This window comes from Geotrypetes seraphini, chromosome 1 (assembly GCF_902459505.1).
Source record: "Geotrypetes seraphini chromosome 1, aGeoSer1.1, whole genome shotgun sequence".
Classification (NCBI taxonomy): Eukaryota; Metazoa; Chordata; class Amphibia; order Gymnophiona; family Dermophiidae; genus Geotrypetes; species Geotrypetes seraphini.
The window spans coordinates 374831862-374849062 of NC_047084.1; the positions used below are offsets into that span (position 1 = coordinate 374831862).

At 48.4% G+C, this 17201-nt stretch overlaps 1 protein-coding gene across 1 annotated transcript in view; it reads left to right on the forward strand.

Annotated features, from left to right (window-relative positions):
• LOC117346133 (low-density lipoprotein receptor-related protein 2-like) overlaps nt 1-17201 on the forward strand; it is a 266925-nt gene that overhangs the window by 100440 nt on the left and 149284 nt on the right. Inside the window, exon 13 of the mRNA XM_033915540.1 lies at nt 9193-9414. Coding sequence (XP_033771431.1) covers nt 9193-9414 — 222 coding nt within the window. The remainder of the gene's footprint in view (nt 1-9192; nt 9415-17201) is intronic.

Sequence of the window (17201 nt, forward strand, 5' to 3'; positions counted from 1 at the left end):
CACTATTGGGTTGGGAGTTGGAGGGGAAACATGAGAGGGGGGACACTGGATGGAATTGGGAAGAGAATGACCTGCTGGATGGAAGACTGAGAAATAAGGCATGATGGGTCAAGTTGAGAGGATGGGGCCAGGGGTCGTTTTTTGATTTAGAATCTAAGTAGGGTTACCATATTTTCTAGGTGCCAAGTACTAAGCCTTTCACCTAAAAGACCAATTGCAACCATAAGTAATGGTAGTAAATGTGTGTATCTTTAACTCATTGATTGTGGCAAAATATTGAGCACTGCAACATCTGGGATTGTAGTTCATACCATTAGGCTTCTAATTTCTGATGCAGAAAAATTGGTGCCAGAAATGCCAAATCTAGTATAAATGGAAGAGTAACAGCCAAGACATGAAAGCTGAAGTTTGACATTTGCAAGCAGTAAAATGATGAAAACTTATGACCCTTGTAGTAAAAATTGTCATAGTGAATGGCAGGTTTACTATGCTGCTGTACACTCTAGATTAGTGGTCTTCATTGCAAGGCTTGCGAGCCAATGGCAGCCCATGCTGCAGTTCAGGGTTCCATGCCTCCCTTTTCATGGCAGCTGCTCTTTCATTGCTCTGGCCACCAGCTTTGGCACCCTGAAGTTGTGGGTTCAAATCAAAATCCACTCTGCTCATGTGATCCTGGGCAAGTCACTTAAGCCTCCACTGCCCCAAGTTTACTAGGTAGAGCCCACCAAGACAAATGGGGGAAATGCTTGAAGTACTTGTCTGTAAACTGCTTTGTATGGTTTTACAACTACAAATAAGAAGTATTCAATTTCCAATCCCCCCCTCCCTCTGCTACTGTTTCATGTCTCCACATAGGTGAGAAGCAGCAGCAGAGGGAAAGCTTCCATGCCACTTCCTCTGGCTTGAAGAGTGAAAGAGCAACTGCCAGGAAAGTAGTGCAAGGCTTTCAGCAGCTCCTGTTCAGCATTGGCATGGGGCAAGTTGTGGGTACCAGAGGAGGAGAGTGCCCAGCAGGGGAGTGAGCACCGTAAATATTGACTGCCTGGCCCCTGATGCCCACTCCAGCTTAGCCCTGGCAGCTCCTGCAAGCCCTGAACCATTAATAAGACATCTGGAGCTCCAAGGCTGGTACAACCGGTTCCCTGGAGCCCCAGGAGGTGAGACAGAGGCCCAGATTCTCAAAACTTGAACGTGGTTGCTAAACTGGTTTCCAGGCTGTAGTCTGCATGCATTTTTAGCAGTAGATTATCAAAATGGCTTATCTTGGTCTTTAGCCTTTTCAAAATGACAAGCCTTCTGGGATGCCTCTGGGAGAGGCCTGAGGCTCTGGCCCAGAGGCATAAGGCCCCACCCATAGGAGGGGCCTTAAACAACCTGGGCCAATCGGAGTTTCAGGCCCCTCTCCAGTCCATTGCACTGGGGAGGTGAAGGCCTGACACTTTAAAGAGGTGGGCCAGCTGGCCAGAAGGAATAGGCATCCCTCCAGCCAGCCATCTGAAAATAAGGTAAGGGGGCGAGGGTGGGTGTCATCGGGCATGGGGGGGTGTTTGGTGGGGGAGTATGGGGAACACACCCGCTGCCGGGGGGTGTTGGTTGGCAGTGGGGTAGTATGGGGAATGCGTAGTGTGACCATATGGCTCCAGAAAAAAGGGGACGGATTGAGACATCCGGGTTTTACTTCCATTGAAAGCAACCAAGATGTCTCAATCTGTTCTCCTTACTTCCATTGCTTTCAATGGAAGTAAAACCCGGATGTCTCAGTCCATCCCCTTTTTTCTGGAGCCATATGGTCACACTATGCGCCCACTGCTGGGGGGGGGGTGTTGTTCTGTGCTTGTGACCAATACTATAACAGCATGGGTACATGCAAATTTAGCTAGTCTGCTACTCTGGCAACCTCATTTGCATGAGCACTTTGGAGTGACTTGCTTTTAAAAAATCACTGCTATAAATGGTTACAATAGCAGCCTGTCATTTTTATATGCATAGTGTGGATTACTAAAAATCACTTCTAACCCCTGTTAGACTTCCCACTCAGGCCATCTTTGATTATGGGATAATCAGAAATGGAAAGCTCTGGTGGTAGTTGAGGTCAATAGCCAAAGCAGGCTGTGGCAAATGTGGCGTTAAGCAGATCCTCCATCTGTTAGTCCCACAAAGTACCCAGCAGGAGAATATTTTGGCACAATATCCCCATTCTGTTCACCAGGTGGGCACTGGTGGTAGCAGGCAGGATGCTGGTAGTGCAAAGTTCCACAAACCTCTGCTGCAAATGCACACTAGTCCCACATGTGGCACATTTATTCTTGATAAAATTCAAAAATATGCAAACAGTGCAATGAGTTATTACAGCTAATAAGGGCTTCTGAATCTCTTAAAGCCAACAAACGGCACCAGCAATCTATATAAAAGCACATCATCCCCCTCCCCCAGGCATTCCATTCAATTTGTAGGTGGCTGACAGCTAGTAGCCAAGTTGTGAGTCTTATTCCATATCTGGCCTGCTGATCCTTTATAGGGAGGACAAAAGATGCATCTGGGCTCTTGTACCTTCAGATTTTATGAAAGGAGATTGTGTTCTGAAGTGCTGGTAATTTAGACATCAGATATATATAATCCAATTAGGTCATTATCCCAGGACAAGCAGGCAGCATATTCTCAACACATGGGTGACGTTGTCCACGGAGCCCTGATGCGGACAGCCTCACAAGCAGACTTGTTTGAAGAACTTTAGAAAGTTCGCGACAGCCACACCGCGCATGCGCGAGTGCCTTCCCGCCCAACGTAGGATGTGTATCTCCTCAGTCTCTTCAATTCTAGTTTTCTGTGGAGCTGAGAAGCCCTCATTTCAAGGCTCTGTGCGAGAGTTAGTTCTAAACTCATGTCTTATCACAGCTTGTGTATTTTCTTTACAGGATCACTGTTTGCACATTTGGTAGTGTGTTTTTGTTTTTTTTAAGTTGCTTTTTAATCATGTCACAGCAGGGCCTATTCTGTGGCCTCAGCCTGCGGACTTAGATTTCGCTGCGGCCGTGTTTCATTCCATGTCCCGGCCGGTCACACTTCAAGAAGTGTAGCCGGTGTCAACGCGCGATCGCCATCACTGATCCACAAGTGGTATGTACAGTGTTTAGGACCTGACCATCATCCAGAGTCATGCGCTCACTGTGCTACACTTCAAAATCGAGCCCTTAAATGTCGTCGAGTTCAGGGGAATGGATCTGCCTTTATCTAAGGCCTTGACCCCCGATTCCAGCCCCAACCTCGACTCATCAGTCTTCTACGGGGCCAAAACCTTCAACCTTGACCTCGCTCAAACCTTCCTCGATGGGGAGGTCTTCGTCTTCGGGAAAATTAGCTAAATCTTCTCCCGAGACAGTTATCCTCAGTGTCTGTCAGGTAAGTAGCTAAGCCAACCCCTCCGGATGTGCCACCCTTAGAACCGGTGGGTCTGAGGCTACCCAGGCAACCTGTCTCAAAATCGAGGCAACACTCTTCCTCAAGGTGGTCTTCCTCAGAGTCCATGGCCACACCAATTGTACCAGATCCAGTAATCTCGGTGCCGGCTTTGCAGAATATGTTGGAAACTATTCTGCATCAGGAGTTTGGTAACATGCTTGCCAAATTGACTCCTGCCTCACCCCTGCTTCACCCCTGCTTCCTGCAGTCCAGCCTGAATACTTAACAGTAATACAAGGAGTCGAGTCCTTAAGAGTGCCTCAAGATACTTCTACACAAGGAGCTGAGTCCTTTTCAGGGTCTCGACGTCATTCTATAACTTCCAGTCCTACCTTTTCACATAAGGTGTTGGCCTTTTTGAGGCACAGGATGAGGACTCCTCGACATTCATCTTCAAGGCTGGATCCGATTCGATCAGGGGACCGTGATTCGAGGCATAGTCCACATCATTTGTCGAGGCATTCATCGAGGCCTAGGTCTTAGACAATTCTCGTTTATCAAGGCATCAAGACTCTTGGAGACCACCAATTCTTTTGTCGGAGATTTGTTGCAGAGCCTCACCATTCTTAGTCGAGTTCTTCTGCGAGGTTTTTTTCACATTCCAGAAGTGAGCGTTGTCTTCATCTTTGCCTATGGATTCAGATCTCGGGTATCGCTACTCCAGAGAGGCTTCACCTTCGTTCTCTGCTGTGAAAGGTACCTCGAGGGGCTCTCATTCACCTTCTCCTCAACGAGGTCATACCTCTTCAGATCCGTTGTCCTTTACAAAATTTCTATGCCAAATGAGTAAAGATCTTATCACTTTGGAATCTGACTCAAAATACTCTAAGGAGTATTTGGAAGAACTGGGTATGGCTCATCCTCCTAGGGATTCTCTCAAATTACCCATGGCATTTTCTCAAACTATCAAAAGAAATCTTGATACCCCATATTCCGTTCCTGCTATACCAGCAAAGATGTAATCTCGATATAAGATGGCCCATTGTAAGGGATTTGAGAAGTCTCAATTATCCCATCAATCTCTTCTCGTGGAGTCTTCCTTAAAAAGAACCAATCCTTCCAAAGTTTATGCCACCGTCCCTCCTGGCTGAGAGAGCAGGACCATGGACAAGTTTGGTTGTCGGCTGTATCAAAATTCGATGATAAACCAAATTTTGAGCTATAACTTTGTTTTTACTTATCTGAAGCATTTGGACAATGCCATGCCTATTTTTATTTTTTTTTTTTTCAAGTATCTTCCTCAACACTGACTTCCAAAGTTTCAACACATGCATCACACTCTGGGTCAACTTCGCATGCATATGGTTCAAGCTGCATATGATGTGTTTGCAATGTCCTCTAGAGTCACTGCATTGGTGGCGATGCGCTGTCTGGCCTGGCTCTGCACTGTAGATATGGACCCAAATCTACAAGATCAACTGGCTAACATCCCGTGCCAGGTCAATGAGTGTTTGACTCTATTGAGGCAGCTACAAAGCGCTTATCTGAACATGTGAAGTCGTTTGCTTCCATAATCGGGCCAAAGCCTAAGTCTTCCATCACTAAGGGTTAAAGGCCTCCTCCATCTTACCAGAGGAGTTTTCCTCAAAAGCCAGCACCTTATTCAAGGCAGTCTCCTAAGCAACAGCAGCAGCATAAACCTCAGACCCCTGCTGCACTCTCAGTCTTTTTGAACATCTAACACAGAGCATAACCTCAATCGTTCTGCCTTTGTCCTCTCCCCTCCCCATTGGGGGGTCATCTCCATCTTTTTTTTTTTTTTTTTTTTTAACCAATGACCTGTGGGTCTGACCTCTGGGTCCTCACAATCAGGGAAGGTTACTCTTCACTTCATCCAGGTTCCACCAAATCTTCCCCCAAGAGAGTATCCTTCCAATCCATTGCAGACCACCCTTCAGGAAGCTCAAGCTCTGCTTCATCTCCGTGCCATCAAGTTCCTCTGGAACAACAAAGCACAGGATTTTACTCCTGTTTCTTCCTTGTCCCGAAGAAGATGGGGATCTACGACCTATCATGGATTTCAGAGCTCTCAACAAATCTCTTGTCAGAAAAATTTTGGATGCTGTTTCTAGCATCCTTCTATCCCCTTCTAGATCACGATTGATTATGCCCTCTGGATCTCAGAGGCTTACACTCTCATTTCCATTCATCCAGCCTCTTGCAAATTTCTCAGATTTTTGGTGGGATGATATTATTTCCAATACAGAGTGCTACCCTTCAGCCTCATCTCCCAGTGTGTTCACCAAGTGCCTAGTGGTAGTAGCAGCAGGTTTTCCCGTACCTGGACGATTGGCTTGTCAAAGATTCAACATCTCAGGGGGTTATTGTAATGACCCAATGGACTATTTGCTTCCTACAAAGTTTGTGGTTCGACATCAACTTTACAAAATCCCAGCTAAAGCCTTCTTAGACTCTACAGTCATTGGAGCTGTACTGGACACTGCAACTCAGAGCATTCCTTCCTCAACGTCAGAATGCTCTTTCAACTTTGTCGCTAAGTGTCATCCCTCTCTTCACTCAGCGAGGCACATGATGGTTCTGCTAGGTCACATGGCTCCTTTTGCCAGACATCACCTCAGAAGAATTCCTCAGTGGACCTTAGCATCTCAGTGGGCACAGGCTTTATGACCCAGTCTCTCCACTAGTGGATGCTCTCTTCCAATCTCTCCAGAGGTTTACTGTTTTTCAGACACCCCTCATCAGAAGGTCCTCATGACAGATTCCTCTACCTATGCTTGGGGGGCTCATTTCAATGGTCTCCGTATTCAAGGCCACTGGTTCAGCACGGATCGTCAGTGTCTATCAATCTGGAATTCAGAGCAATCTTAAAGCTCTCAAAGCTTTTCAGCATCTTCTTCACAGCCAGGTAGTCCTTAGTCAGACAGACAATCAAGTTGCCATGTACTATGTCAACAAGCAGGGAGGAACAGGATCTCTCCCTCTTTGTCAAGAAGCTCAAAAGGTGTGGGACTAGGCGATCCATCACAACACCTTGAAAGCGGTCTACATTCAAGGAGAGAAACTATCTGGCGGACAAATTGAAGTCTTCTGCAACCTCACGAATAGACACTCAATTCCTTGCCTCTTCATCACATTTTTTTCTCAGTGGGGAACTCCTCAAATAGATCCCTTTGCATCTCCCCACAACCACAAACTGCCTCAGTTCTGCTCCAGGATATACTCCTCATCGCCCCGAGGCAGATGCTTTGCTTCTGGAATGGACGAATCTCTCTTCCTATCTGCGATCCCTCCATTCCCTCTTTCTTAAGTCTTGTCAAGCTCAAGAACGATCATGCCACCATGATTCTAATAGCTCCTCAGTGGCCCAGGCAACCCTGGTTCTCCCTTCTCCTTCAACTCAGCAGCAGGGAGCCATACCTTCTACCAGTTTTTCCATCTCTGCTTACAGAGTCGAGTATCTCTTCTTTATCCCAACCTACAGTCTCTACACCTGACAGCTTGGTACCTCTCAACATAACTTCTTCAGTTTTCTCAACCTGTTTGAGATATTTTAGAGGTTTCCAGAAAGCCTGCCACTAGACAATACTACCACCAAAAATGGACTAGATTTTCTACGTAGTGCATCTGTCATAATAAGGAGACTCTAGATACCTCCTTGTCTTCCATCTTGGGATTATCTTCTGCACTTATCTACCTCTGGCCTCAAGTCTACATCCATTAGAGTCCATCTTAGTGCAATTGCTGCATTCCATCCACCTATCTAAGGGAAACCCCTTTCTGCTCATCCCATGGTTTCCAGATTCATGAAAGGACTTTTCCAATGTCAAATCTCCTCTCAAACTGCCTCCAGTGGTTTGGGATCTCAATGTTCTTGCGCAATTTATGAAGCCTCCTTTTGAACCAATACATACGGCTCATCTGAAATCTCACTTGGAAAGTGGTTTTTCTCATTGCTCTTACATCTGATTGCAGGTTCAGCAAACTACAAGCTTCAGTAGCGACACACCTTTCACAGTATTCCATCATGACAAGGTGGTCCTCCATACTCATCCTAAATTCTTATCTAAAGTGGTTTCAGAATTTCATCTTAATCCATTGTACTTCCAGTGTGTTTTTTCCAAGACCTCATTCTCATCCTGGAGAATCAGCTCGTCATACCCTGGACTGTAAACATGTTTTGGCCTTCTACTTGGAACAAACCAAACCACACAGATCTGCTCCTCAACTTTTTGTCTCCTTCGATCCAAACAAGTTGGGACATCCGATTTCTAAACAAACCATCTCCAACTGGATGGCTGTTTGTATTTTTCTGCTATGCTCAGGCTGGACTGCATCTACAGAGTCGAGTCATAGCCCACAAAGTCAGAGCCATGGCGGCTTCAGTAGTTTTCCTCAGATCCACTCCTATTGAGGACATTTGCAAAGCTGCCACCAGGTCCTCTTCAGTAGCTTTCCTCAGATCCACTCCTGTTGAGGACATTTGCAAAGCTGCCACCAGGTCTTCGGTTCATACTTTCACCTCTCATTGTCTGAATGTTTTCTCCAGATGGGATGGCCATTTTGGCCAGAGAGTATTACAAAATTTATTCTCTTAAGTTGCCAACACTTCCACCATCCCATCCTGGTTAGCTTGGAGGTTACCCACATGTAACAGGTTGCAAATGCTCAAATTTCTATGAATCGCATAGCAGTTACTTACCGTAACAGGTGTTATCCAGGGACAGCAGGCAGCTATTCTCACAACCCACCCACCTCCCCTGGTTGGCTTCTCTGCTAGCTATCTGAACTGAGAAGATGCACCCTGTGCTGGGCGGGAAGGCAGTCATGCATGCGTGGTGCAGCAGAGTCAAAACTTCTTAGTTTTCTCCAAGCAAGTCTGCATGCGAGGCTGTACACATCTGGACTCTGTGGATGATGTCACCCACCTGCGAGAATAGCTGCCTTCTGCCCTGGATAACACCTGTTACGGTAAGTAACTGTGCTATGTGATTCATAGAAATTTGAGCATTTGCAACCTTATTGTAGTAGACTTCATTGGTTAGTTTTTTAGAAGCTACTATAGAATAAAATTCAAGTTAATCGGGAACATTACCTGTTGATCTTATCTGACAAATTAGTGTCCTTATTGTATAACCCTATTTATAAATTAATATGAAATGAGAAATTCTCTTTAATTGAAATTTCCTTCAGCTAGAGCTAAGAATGTAAAATCTATTTGATAGTTTTTTTTGTCAATTCAATATCAACTGGTTAGTTTTTTGGTTGTTTTTTTTAAGAAGCAACTTCCTTTGGGATTACATGTCTGGGCTTATCTTTGGTTCAGAAAACTTTTTAAAATCTTGTTTTAATCTGCAATTCCTGGACAAATTGGTCTGTGGTTGGTTGGGATTTTTTTTTTTTGGGGGGGGGAGGGTTTGTTCTGTCCTTGAAACTATTTAGGAAAAGCAGAATTGGAAAATCTTTAACAGCCCTGGACATTCGGTGCTGGTACCTGCACACGGCCTGGCACTGAATATCCTGGCCTAATTTAGCTGGCAAGTCAGCGGTGGTGTGTGTATTTTGTTTTGTTAGCAACAGTGGGTTGGCTTACTTTTGCTGTCAGCTGAAATATCACTGCAGGATGATTCCGTAGTTTATTTTATTTTATTGAAGTGAGGCTATGTGGTATGAGTATTCTTTAACAAGTCTGCCGGTCTTCAGAACATCATAGGCGCTGCTATACAGAAGGGATTCAATGAAAACGTTGAGATGCTTTTGTGTTCTGTTTTTTAGATCTGAAGCTGATGTGTGCTAATAGAAAGAAAATTAACTTGCTTGAATTTGGATCCAAGGGAGCTGCTGTTGAAAAGACACTTATGCAAGAGTGGTCCAATTTAGACCTGCTAGACTATGACTGGGAAAGAAACCTGGTATACTGGGCTGATGACACAAACCAACTCATGCGTTCTGTTGGTCATCAAGGAAATGCACAGGTTATTCCAACTGAAGAAGGAGGTGAACAAACTTAAATACTATTATCTCTTCATTGTCTTTGCCATTCTGAGATGCACATTAGTTTGGGATTTTTTTAATACATATTTATTTATTCAGTTTTCTATACCGTTCTCGCAGGAGAGCTCAGAACGGTTTACAAGAGTTTATTCAGGTACTGAAGCATTTTTCCCTGTCTGACCTGATGGGCTCACAATCTATCTAATGTACCTGGGGCAATGGGGGTATTAAGTAACTTGCCCAGGGTCTTAAGGAGCAGCGTGGGTTTGAACCCCAATACAGTACAGGCTGATGCTTTGAATTAATGCAAGTTAATTTTCTAAATGTTTAGACATTTTACATTCTTGATGGTGTGTACTGTGCATATCTGGTTCCTGACAGAATAGTTAGGAAATCTTAGCCTCCTATACTGGTCACATCAGATACAAGTACTGTTTTCTATTTCCAAGGCTGACTCGCAAAGGCCTATTCAAATGCTTTTAAGTCCTTGATGTTCACATACTACTGATCTGGAAATAGACATGCAAGCCTAGATAACTACGTTTCAGTTTGAAAAAATTAGTTTTCATGGACCCTGGCCAGCACATTGAGAGAGAAGTGATATATTAGATGTTGGGATCAATTCAGTGATCTGCTTTCATTTTGGTGGTTTGCAATTTAGAATAAGTTAGTTTCAAGGGTAGGAACTCAGTTGGAGGTCCCAATTTCCAGCCTTGCATCAAGCTTGTATTGCTTATGCCTGTGTTGGGGGTAAAATAGGTCAGGCCACCACACCAATGGCCTACCCATTCCACAGCCTTGGCCATTAATATTACTTTCAGCACACCTTTTATAAAATCTTCCTTGGTTTAGGAAATATCTAATCCTTTCAACCTGTAGTATAGCCAGCAGTGAATTTCTGTATGGACCAGCACACTTCTACTCCACCCCAATGAAGACCTTGTGCAGATCCCTACACCAAGGATGAATGCTACATGCTGCCACTGAGTAGGAGTGGTCTGGCTATCCAGATTTCTTTTCTGTTCTAGCACCTACAGATTTTTAAAATGTTGCTATTGTGTTAACTTTGGGAGGGTGGGGGAGTAGAATTATCATGGGTAAGCTTGCAGTTGTATGCTAGTACATTTTTGGCGTATATATGGACAATTTGCTGTAACACGCCACTATATCATATTGTAATGTAGTGGCAAATGAGGGGCTTCACTTAAGACCTGAAGAATAACTTCAGAAAAGTAGAGGGAAAAAAAGCCTTAAACCGTATGATGGCTTAGTATAACAGTATTCAATAGCTGCCTATTTCATGTCATTTGCATAAAAACTCCACTGAAATAACTCATTTTCAGTACACAAAACTGAATATACACCCACCCATATGCACAGAATGGAACTTTATTTTAACTTAGGCTATAAGCGGTTTACATTCAGGTACTCGAGCATTTTTCCCCCCCTGTCCTGGTGGTCTCACAATCTACGAAGGAAGTCATCCCCAGGACGAAGGAAGTCATCCTGCCACTGTATCGTGCAATGGTGCGCCCGCACCTGGAGTACTGTGTCCAGTACTGGTCGCCGTACCTCAAGAAGGACATGTCGGTACTTGAGAGAGTCCAGAGAAGAGCAACTAAGCTAATAAAGGGTATGAGGGACCTCTCATATACTGACAGACTGTAAAAGCTGGGGCTTTTCTCGCTGGAAAAGCGACGACTCAGAGGAGACATGATAGAAACCTTCAAGATCATGAAGGGCATAGAAAAAGTGGACGGACAGATTTTTTAAACTATGGGGAACCACAAGTACAAGGGGACACTCAGAGAAATTGAAAGGGGAGAGGTTTAGAACAAATGCCAGGAAGTTCTTTTTCACCCAGAGGGTGGTGGATACATGGAATGCACTACCGGAGGATGTGATAAGCAGAAGCACGCTACAGGGCTTCAAAGAAGGTCTGGACAGGTACCTGGAGGACCAAGGGATTGAGGGGTACAGATAAGAGTAGAGGTACGGTTATAGGGATAGGATTAGAGGTAAATTGTAAAATTAGTCAGAGGCCACTGTTCAGGCAGTGGGGCCTGATGGGCCGACGCGAGAGTGGACCGCTGGGCGAGATGGACCTCTGGTCTGCCTCAGCGGAGGCAACTTCTTATGTTCTTATGTTCTTACCTAATGTACCTGGGGTAATGGGGGGATTAAGTGACTTGTCCAGTGTCACAAGGAGCAGCGTGAGTTTCAACCCACAATCTCGGTGTGTTGATGCTGTAGCTCTAACCACTTTGCCACACACTCTGCTGTTGGTCCCAAATCTTCATCCAGCGTGGGCACTGTAATTTTCCTCAATCAGTTATCTATTCAATCAACAAACCACAACAGTGCCCACGCTGGATGAAGACTTGGGACCAACAGCAGATAAAGTCCTATTCTCTGCATATGGTTGGGTGCATATTCCAGTTTTTTGTCCTTAAGATGAGCTATTTCAGTGGAGTGTTTTTATGCCAATGATTTGAAGACAGCTACTGAATATTAACGTTTTTAAGGCTTTCACGTTTTTAAGGCTTTCTTTCTCGACTGTTTTCTGAAGTTATTGTTCAGGTCCTAAGTGAAGCATCTCATTTGCCACTACATGACTGATATAGTGGCTTTTATTGCAGATTAGTGCTGCCAGTCAGGAAAAAATATTTGATTCAGCCTATTGAATTGATTTTTCGATTCAATTTTCCTGCCCAATTGGGTGGTTTTTTGGTGTGGGTTTTTTTTTTTCTTCAAACATCCTGGTGGGTTTATTTTATAGCCTCTTCACCCACCCACCCACCCACCCCACCCCCTTTGCCCTCTCCTACCCACACTGGTGCTGTGATGTAAACAAAATAAACAGACTTTTCCTCTTAAATGCTAGCTCATCTTCGCAGTCTAATACCAGCTCTGGCAGTAACATTTCAAATGTGGACACATTGTAATCACAAAACAGAAAATAAAATTTATTTTTTCTACCTTTTGTTGGCTGGTAATTTTCAAATAAGATAACTCGCTTGCCAGGGTCTCCTGCCCATTTGTTGTTTTATTCTTTCTCCATGCTAACCATCCATCTTCCATCTCTGTCCTCCCCTTCAGTTTCTCTTCCCTCCCCTGGAGGTCTGGCATCTTTTCTTTTTTGTCTCCATCCCCACAGCTGCAGTGACAGACCCCACCATCTCTCCTTTTCTCAACTACCCTTTCATCCAGCATCTCTCTCTTTCCCCACCACCCCAGGGTCCACCAGCTCTCCTTTTCTCTTCCAACTACCCTCCTATCCAGTATCTCTATTCCCCCCACACACACACACACAATCGGCTCATGTCTAACTTCTCTCCTTTTCTGTTCTTCCCTCCCTAAATCCCATTTTATCCCAGGACAAGCAGGCAGCATATTCTCACATGTGGGTGACGTCATCTACGGAGCCCCAGCGCGGACAGCTTTTCAAGCAAACTTGATTGAAGTTTCAAGTTTGCTACACTGCACCACGCATGTGCATGCCTTCTTGCCCACTAGAGGGCGCATCCCACCTCGTGGTCCTCAGTTCAGTTTTTTCCGCGGAGCCAGAAGCCCTGTGGATATTGAGCTCTGCTATTTTGCCTTCTGTCACCGCGTCCGGTTGTTTTTTCGTCGGTCGCTGTGCTTTATTTTATCTTTTCTTTCTTTCTTGTTTAAAAAAAAAAAAAAAAAACGAAACCCGAGTGTTTCCTTCAGTCAGCTCCGGGGGCTCCCGTGAGCCGCGGCCGTGGCAGGCCTTGTTTCCGGCCTGTTCGGGTTTCATGTCTCGTCCCTTGACGGGTTTCAAAAAGTGCACCCGGTGTGAGCGGTTACTTTCCATTACAGATCCACACCGGTGGTGCTTGCTCTGCTTGGGGCCCGAGCATCCGACTGACTCTTGCGATCGGTGCTCCACCTTTCAGGTCAGAGCGCTCCGCCGACGCCGGGCCAGGATGGCGGAGCTCTTCGCGGTCGACTCCGCGCCGGGGAAGGCCTCGACGTCGGCCTCGGCTTCGGCCCCGGCCGCGACATCGGCCTCGGTTCCCTCAGCCTCGCCTCGACCTTCGTCTTCTTTGAAGCCTACACCCTCGCTTAAGCCTGCCTCGGGTAAGTCCTCTCTTCCTTCCTCGACTCCAGGGTCGACTAAGAAGCCATCCTCGGGCTCCTCGACGGCGGGTGGGTCGTCCTCGGCCCCGCCAAGGAATACGGCCACTAATGCCCCGAGGGAATACTCGAGACCGAGGACGCCCTCCAGGGAGCATCCCCCGGCCTCGGACCTACCGACCATGGTAGGGATCCCGGCGTTCCAGGATCTGTTACGAGCCCTGATTGCCTCGGAGCTCTCCGGGGCCCTCGAGCAATTGCAGCAAGCCGCGACCTCGGCTGCTCCGACCTCGATGGCTCCGGCCACGGCGGTCTCGGCCTCGACTCCCTCGGGCACCGGGGCGGCACCGACCTCGACCCCGACCTTACCCTCGACTTCGGCCTCGGGGGCCCCGTGACAAGGTGCGCAGGGTGCGTCGGATCTCCTCCTCCTCTTCCTCGAGGTCCTCCCGGGGCTCTTCACCCTCGGGCAGGCCTTGGGCGAGGCGTCGTCCGAGGAAGCCCAAGCGGTCGCGAGGTTCTCCTCGGTGCTGTGATCGCTCTTCGCCTCTCGGGTGTGAGGCCTTGCGAGTCTCGGAGCTTCGCCTCGACAACCCGAGGTTGCTTCGTTCTCCCGTCCGAGGGGGTTCGCGTGACTCCTCGCCGAGGAGGAGGGGGCGTGCCTCGGTCCCTCGGACTCCTGGGACTTCTCCCAGAGGGTCTTCGAGACGTGGACGTTCCCCGACCCCCTCGAGGCCATTGGATCGGGCCTCTTGGGGATCGGGGTCCGATAGGGAGCCGCACTACTCCCATGAGGCTTCCCCCTTCTGATCGGCGGAGAGGTCGAGAACCCCCTCGCCGCCCGCCAGACCGTCCTCCTTCACCAGTTTTGTTCAGGACATGGCACGTGCTTTGGGTCTGGACCTCATGGCGGGATCCCAATACACTAAAGAGTTCCTCGAGGAACAGGACCTCCCCACTCCCCCGAGGGAAACCCCCAGGCTTCCTTTGAATAAGGTCCTTCTTCAGACCTTCCTTAAAAACCTGACTTCACCTCTTACAGTCACAGCGGTGCCGTCCAAGATGGAGAACAGGTATAGAACAATCCCACCTAAAGGATTCGATAAGGCCCAACTATCTCACCAGTCTTTGCTGGTCGAGTCGGCCCTGAAGAAGACACAACCCTCCAGGGTCTCTGCGGCGGTTCCGCCCGGTAGGGAGGGTCGGACCCTCGACAAGTTTGGTCGTCGCCTCTATTCGAATTCCCTCATGGCAACCAGGGTTCTCAACTATGCCTTTACATTCTCATCTTATTTAAGGGGCATGGTGAAGGACCTCCCTCAGTATAGGGAGGACCTTCCGGATTCCCGTAGGGATGGGTTTGACAAGTTCATGTCCAACCTTTCTCAATTGCGCCTGTACCTCTTCCATGCGGTGTACGATGCATTTGAACTTGTCTCGAGGGTGTCGGCTTTTGCGGTAGCGATGCGCCGGCTGGCGTGGCTGCGCACCCTCGACATGGACCCTAACCTGCAAGAGCGTCTGGCGGATCTCCCTTGCGTGGGGTCCGAACTGTTCGATGAATCCCTAGAGGCGGCGACCAAACGGTTGTCGGAGCAGGAACGCTCTTTGGCCTCCTTGGTCCGACCAAAACCTCGGGCCACGCCGCAAAAACCTTTCCGGCCACCCCCGAGGCGTTACCTTCAGAAGACGACGCCGGCCTTTTCTAGGCCTCCACCTCGGCGTCCACCTCATCAGGGGAGAGGCGGACAATCTAAGCCTGCGCCATCCTTTTGACAGTCTGTACGGATGGGGCAGGTTCCCCTCCGCGTTCACGCCGGAACCCCTACCCATAGGGGGTCGACTCCGGGCCTTTTATGCGGCTTGGACCGAGATAACATCCAACGCCTGGGTGCTCCGGACCGTCTCCGAGGGCTACTCTCTCAACTTCTGCGCTACGCCGCCGGAACAGCCACCCGGGGCTCGCCCATACGATCGGGCCCAGCTCCCCATCCTCCTGGAGGAGGCCAGGGCCTTGTTGAAGCTTCGGGCGGTGGAACCTGTACCCCCCGACCAGCGGGGGCGCGGGTTTTACTCCCGTTACTTTTTGGTCCCCAAAAAGACCGGGGACTTACACCCCATTCTAGACCTCAGGAGGCTCAACAAGTTCCTGGTCCGGGAAAAGTTCCAGATGTTGTCGCTTCCGGTATTATACCCTCTCTTGGAGGAAGGGGACTGGATGTGCTCCCTGGATCTGAAGGAAGTGTATACCCATGTTCCGGTGCATCCCGCCTTCCGCAAATTCTTGCGATTCCAGGTGGGCGAGCTCCACCTGCAGTACCGGGTCCTCCCCTTTGGCCTGGCTTCGTCCCCTCGAGTCTTCACGAAGTGTATGATGGTAGTCGCGGCAGCCCTGCGGTCTCGGGGGCTTCAGGTCTGCCCCGACCAGGGAGGGGGTTATCTCAGCGACCCGATAGTATCATCTTCCTTCAACGACTGGGCTTCGAAGTGAACTTTCCCAAGTCACAGTTGTGCCCGTCCCGATCACTTCAGTTTATAGGCGTAGTGCTGGACACTGTTCGCCTCCGTTCGTTCCTCCCACCTCCTCGTTTGGAGGCCCTGATTCGGTTGGGTCGTCTCGTTTCTCAACTGCCTGTGGTGTCGGCGTGGCGCATGATGATGCTTCTGGGCCACATGGCATCGACAGTCCACGTCACTCCGTTCGCCAGACTGCACCTGAGAATTCCTCAGTGGACTTTGGCCTCTCAATGGCGCCAGGATTGCGGTCCTGTCTCTTCCCTCATAGAGGTGACGCCTTCTTTGAGGCGATCGCTCCGTTGGTGGACCGACTCTATGAATCTTTCCGGGGGTTTGCTTTTTCTCGTCCCGCCACATCGCAAAGTTCTGACCACGGACTCCTCGGAGTACGCGTGGGGGGCCCACCTCGACGGTCTGCGGACCCAGGGTCTGTGGTCCAGGGAGGACCACCGCTGTCATATCAATGTGTTGGAGCTTCGTGCCATCTTTCTGGCGGCTCGAACGTTCGCCCACCTGCTCCGTAATCAGGTAGTCCTCGTGCGTACGGACAACCAGGTGGCCATGTATTATGTGAACAAGCAAGGTGGGACGGGCTCTTGGGCCCTATGTCAGGAAGCCTTGCGTCTTTGGGAATGGGCGGTCTCCCAGAACATCTTCCTGCGGGCGGTTTACATTCAGGGAGAGAAAAATTGTCTGGCCGACAAACTCAGTCGTCTTCTCCAGCCGCACGAGTGGGCGTTGAACTCCCGGGTTCTACGCGAGGTCTTCGACCGCTGGGGGACTCCTCAGGTGGATCAGTTTGCCTCCCCGGAGACTCACAAACTGCCCCTATTTTGTTCTCGGATGTACTCCCCGGACCGTCTCGAGGCCGATGCCTTTCTTCTCGACTGGGGAGGGAAGTTCCTTTATGCGTTTCCTCCTTTCCCTCTAATCTTGAGGACGTTGGTTCATCTCAAATCATCCAGAGCCACTATGATTCTCATTGCGCCTCGATGGCCTCGTCAACACTGGTTCTCCCTACTTCTTCAACTCAGTGTCAGGGACCCTATGCTTCTGCCAGTGTTTCCCTCTCTGCTTTCTCAGAGTCGGGGTTCACTGTTGCATCCCAATCTTCGGTCTTTACATCTGACCGCTTGGTTCCTCTCACCTTGACCTTGGTTCCCGTTTCTCAG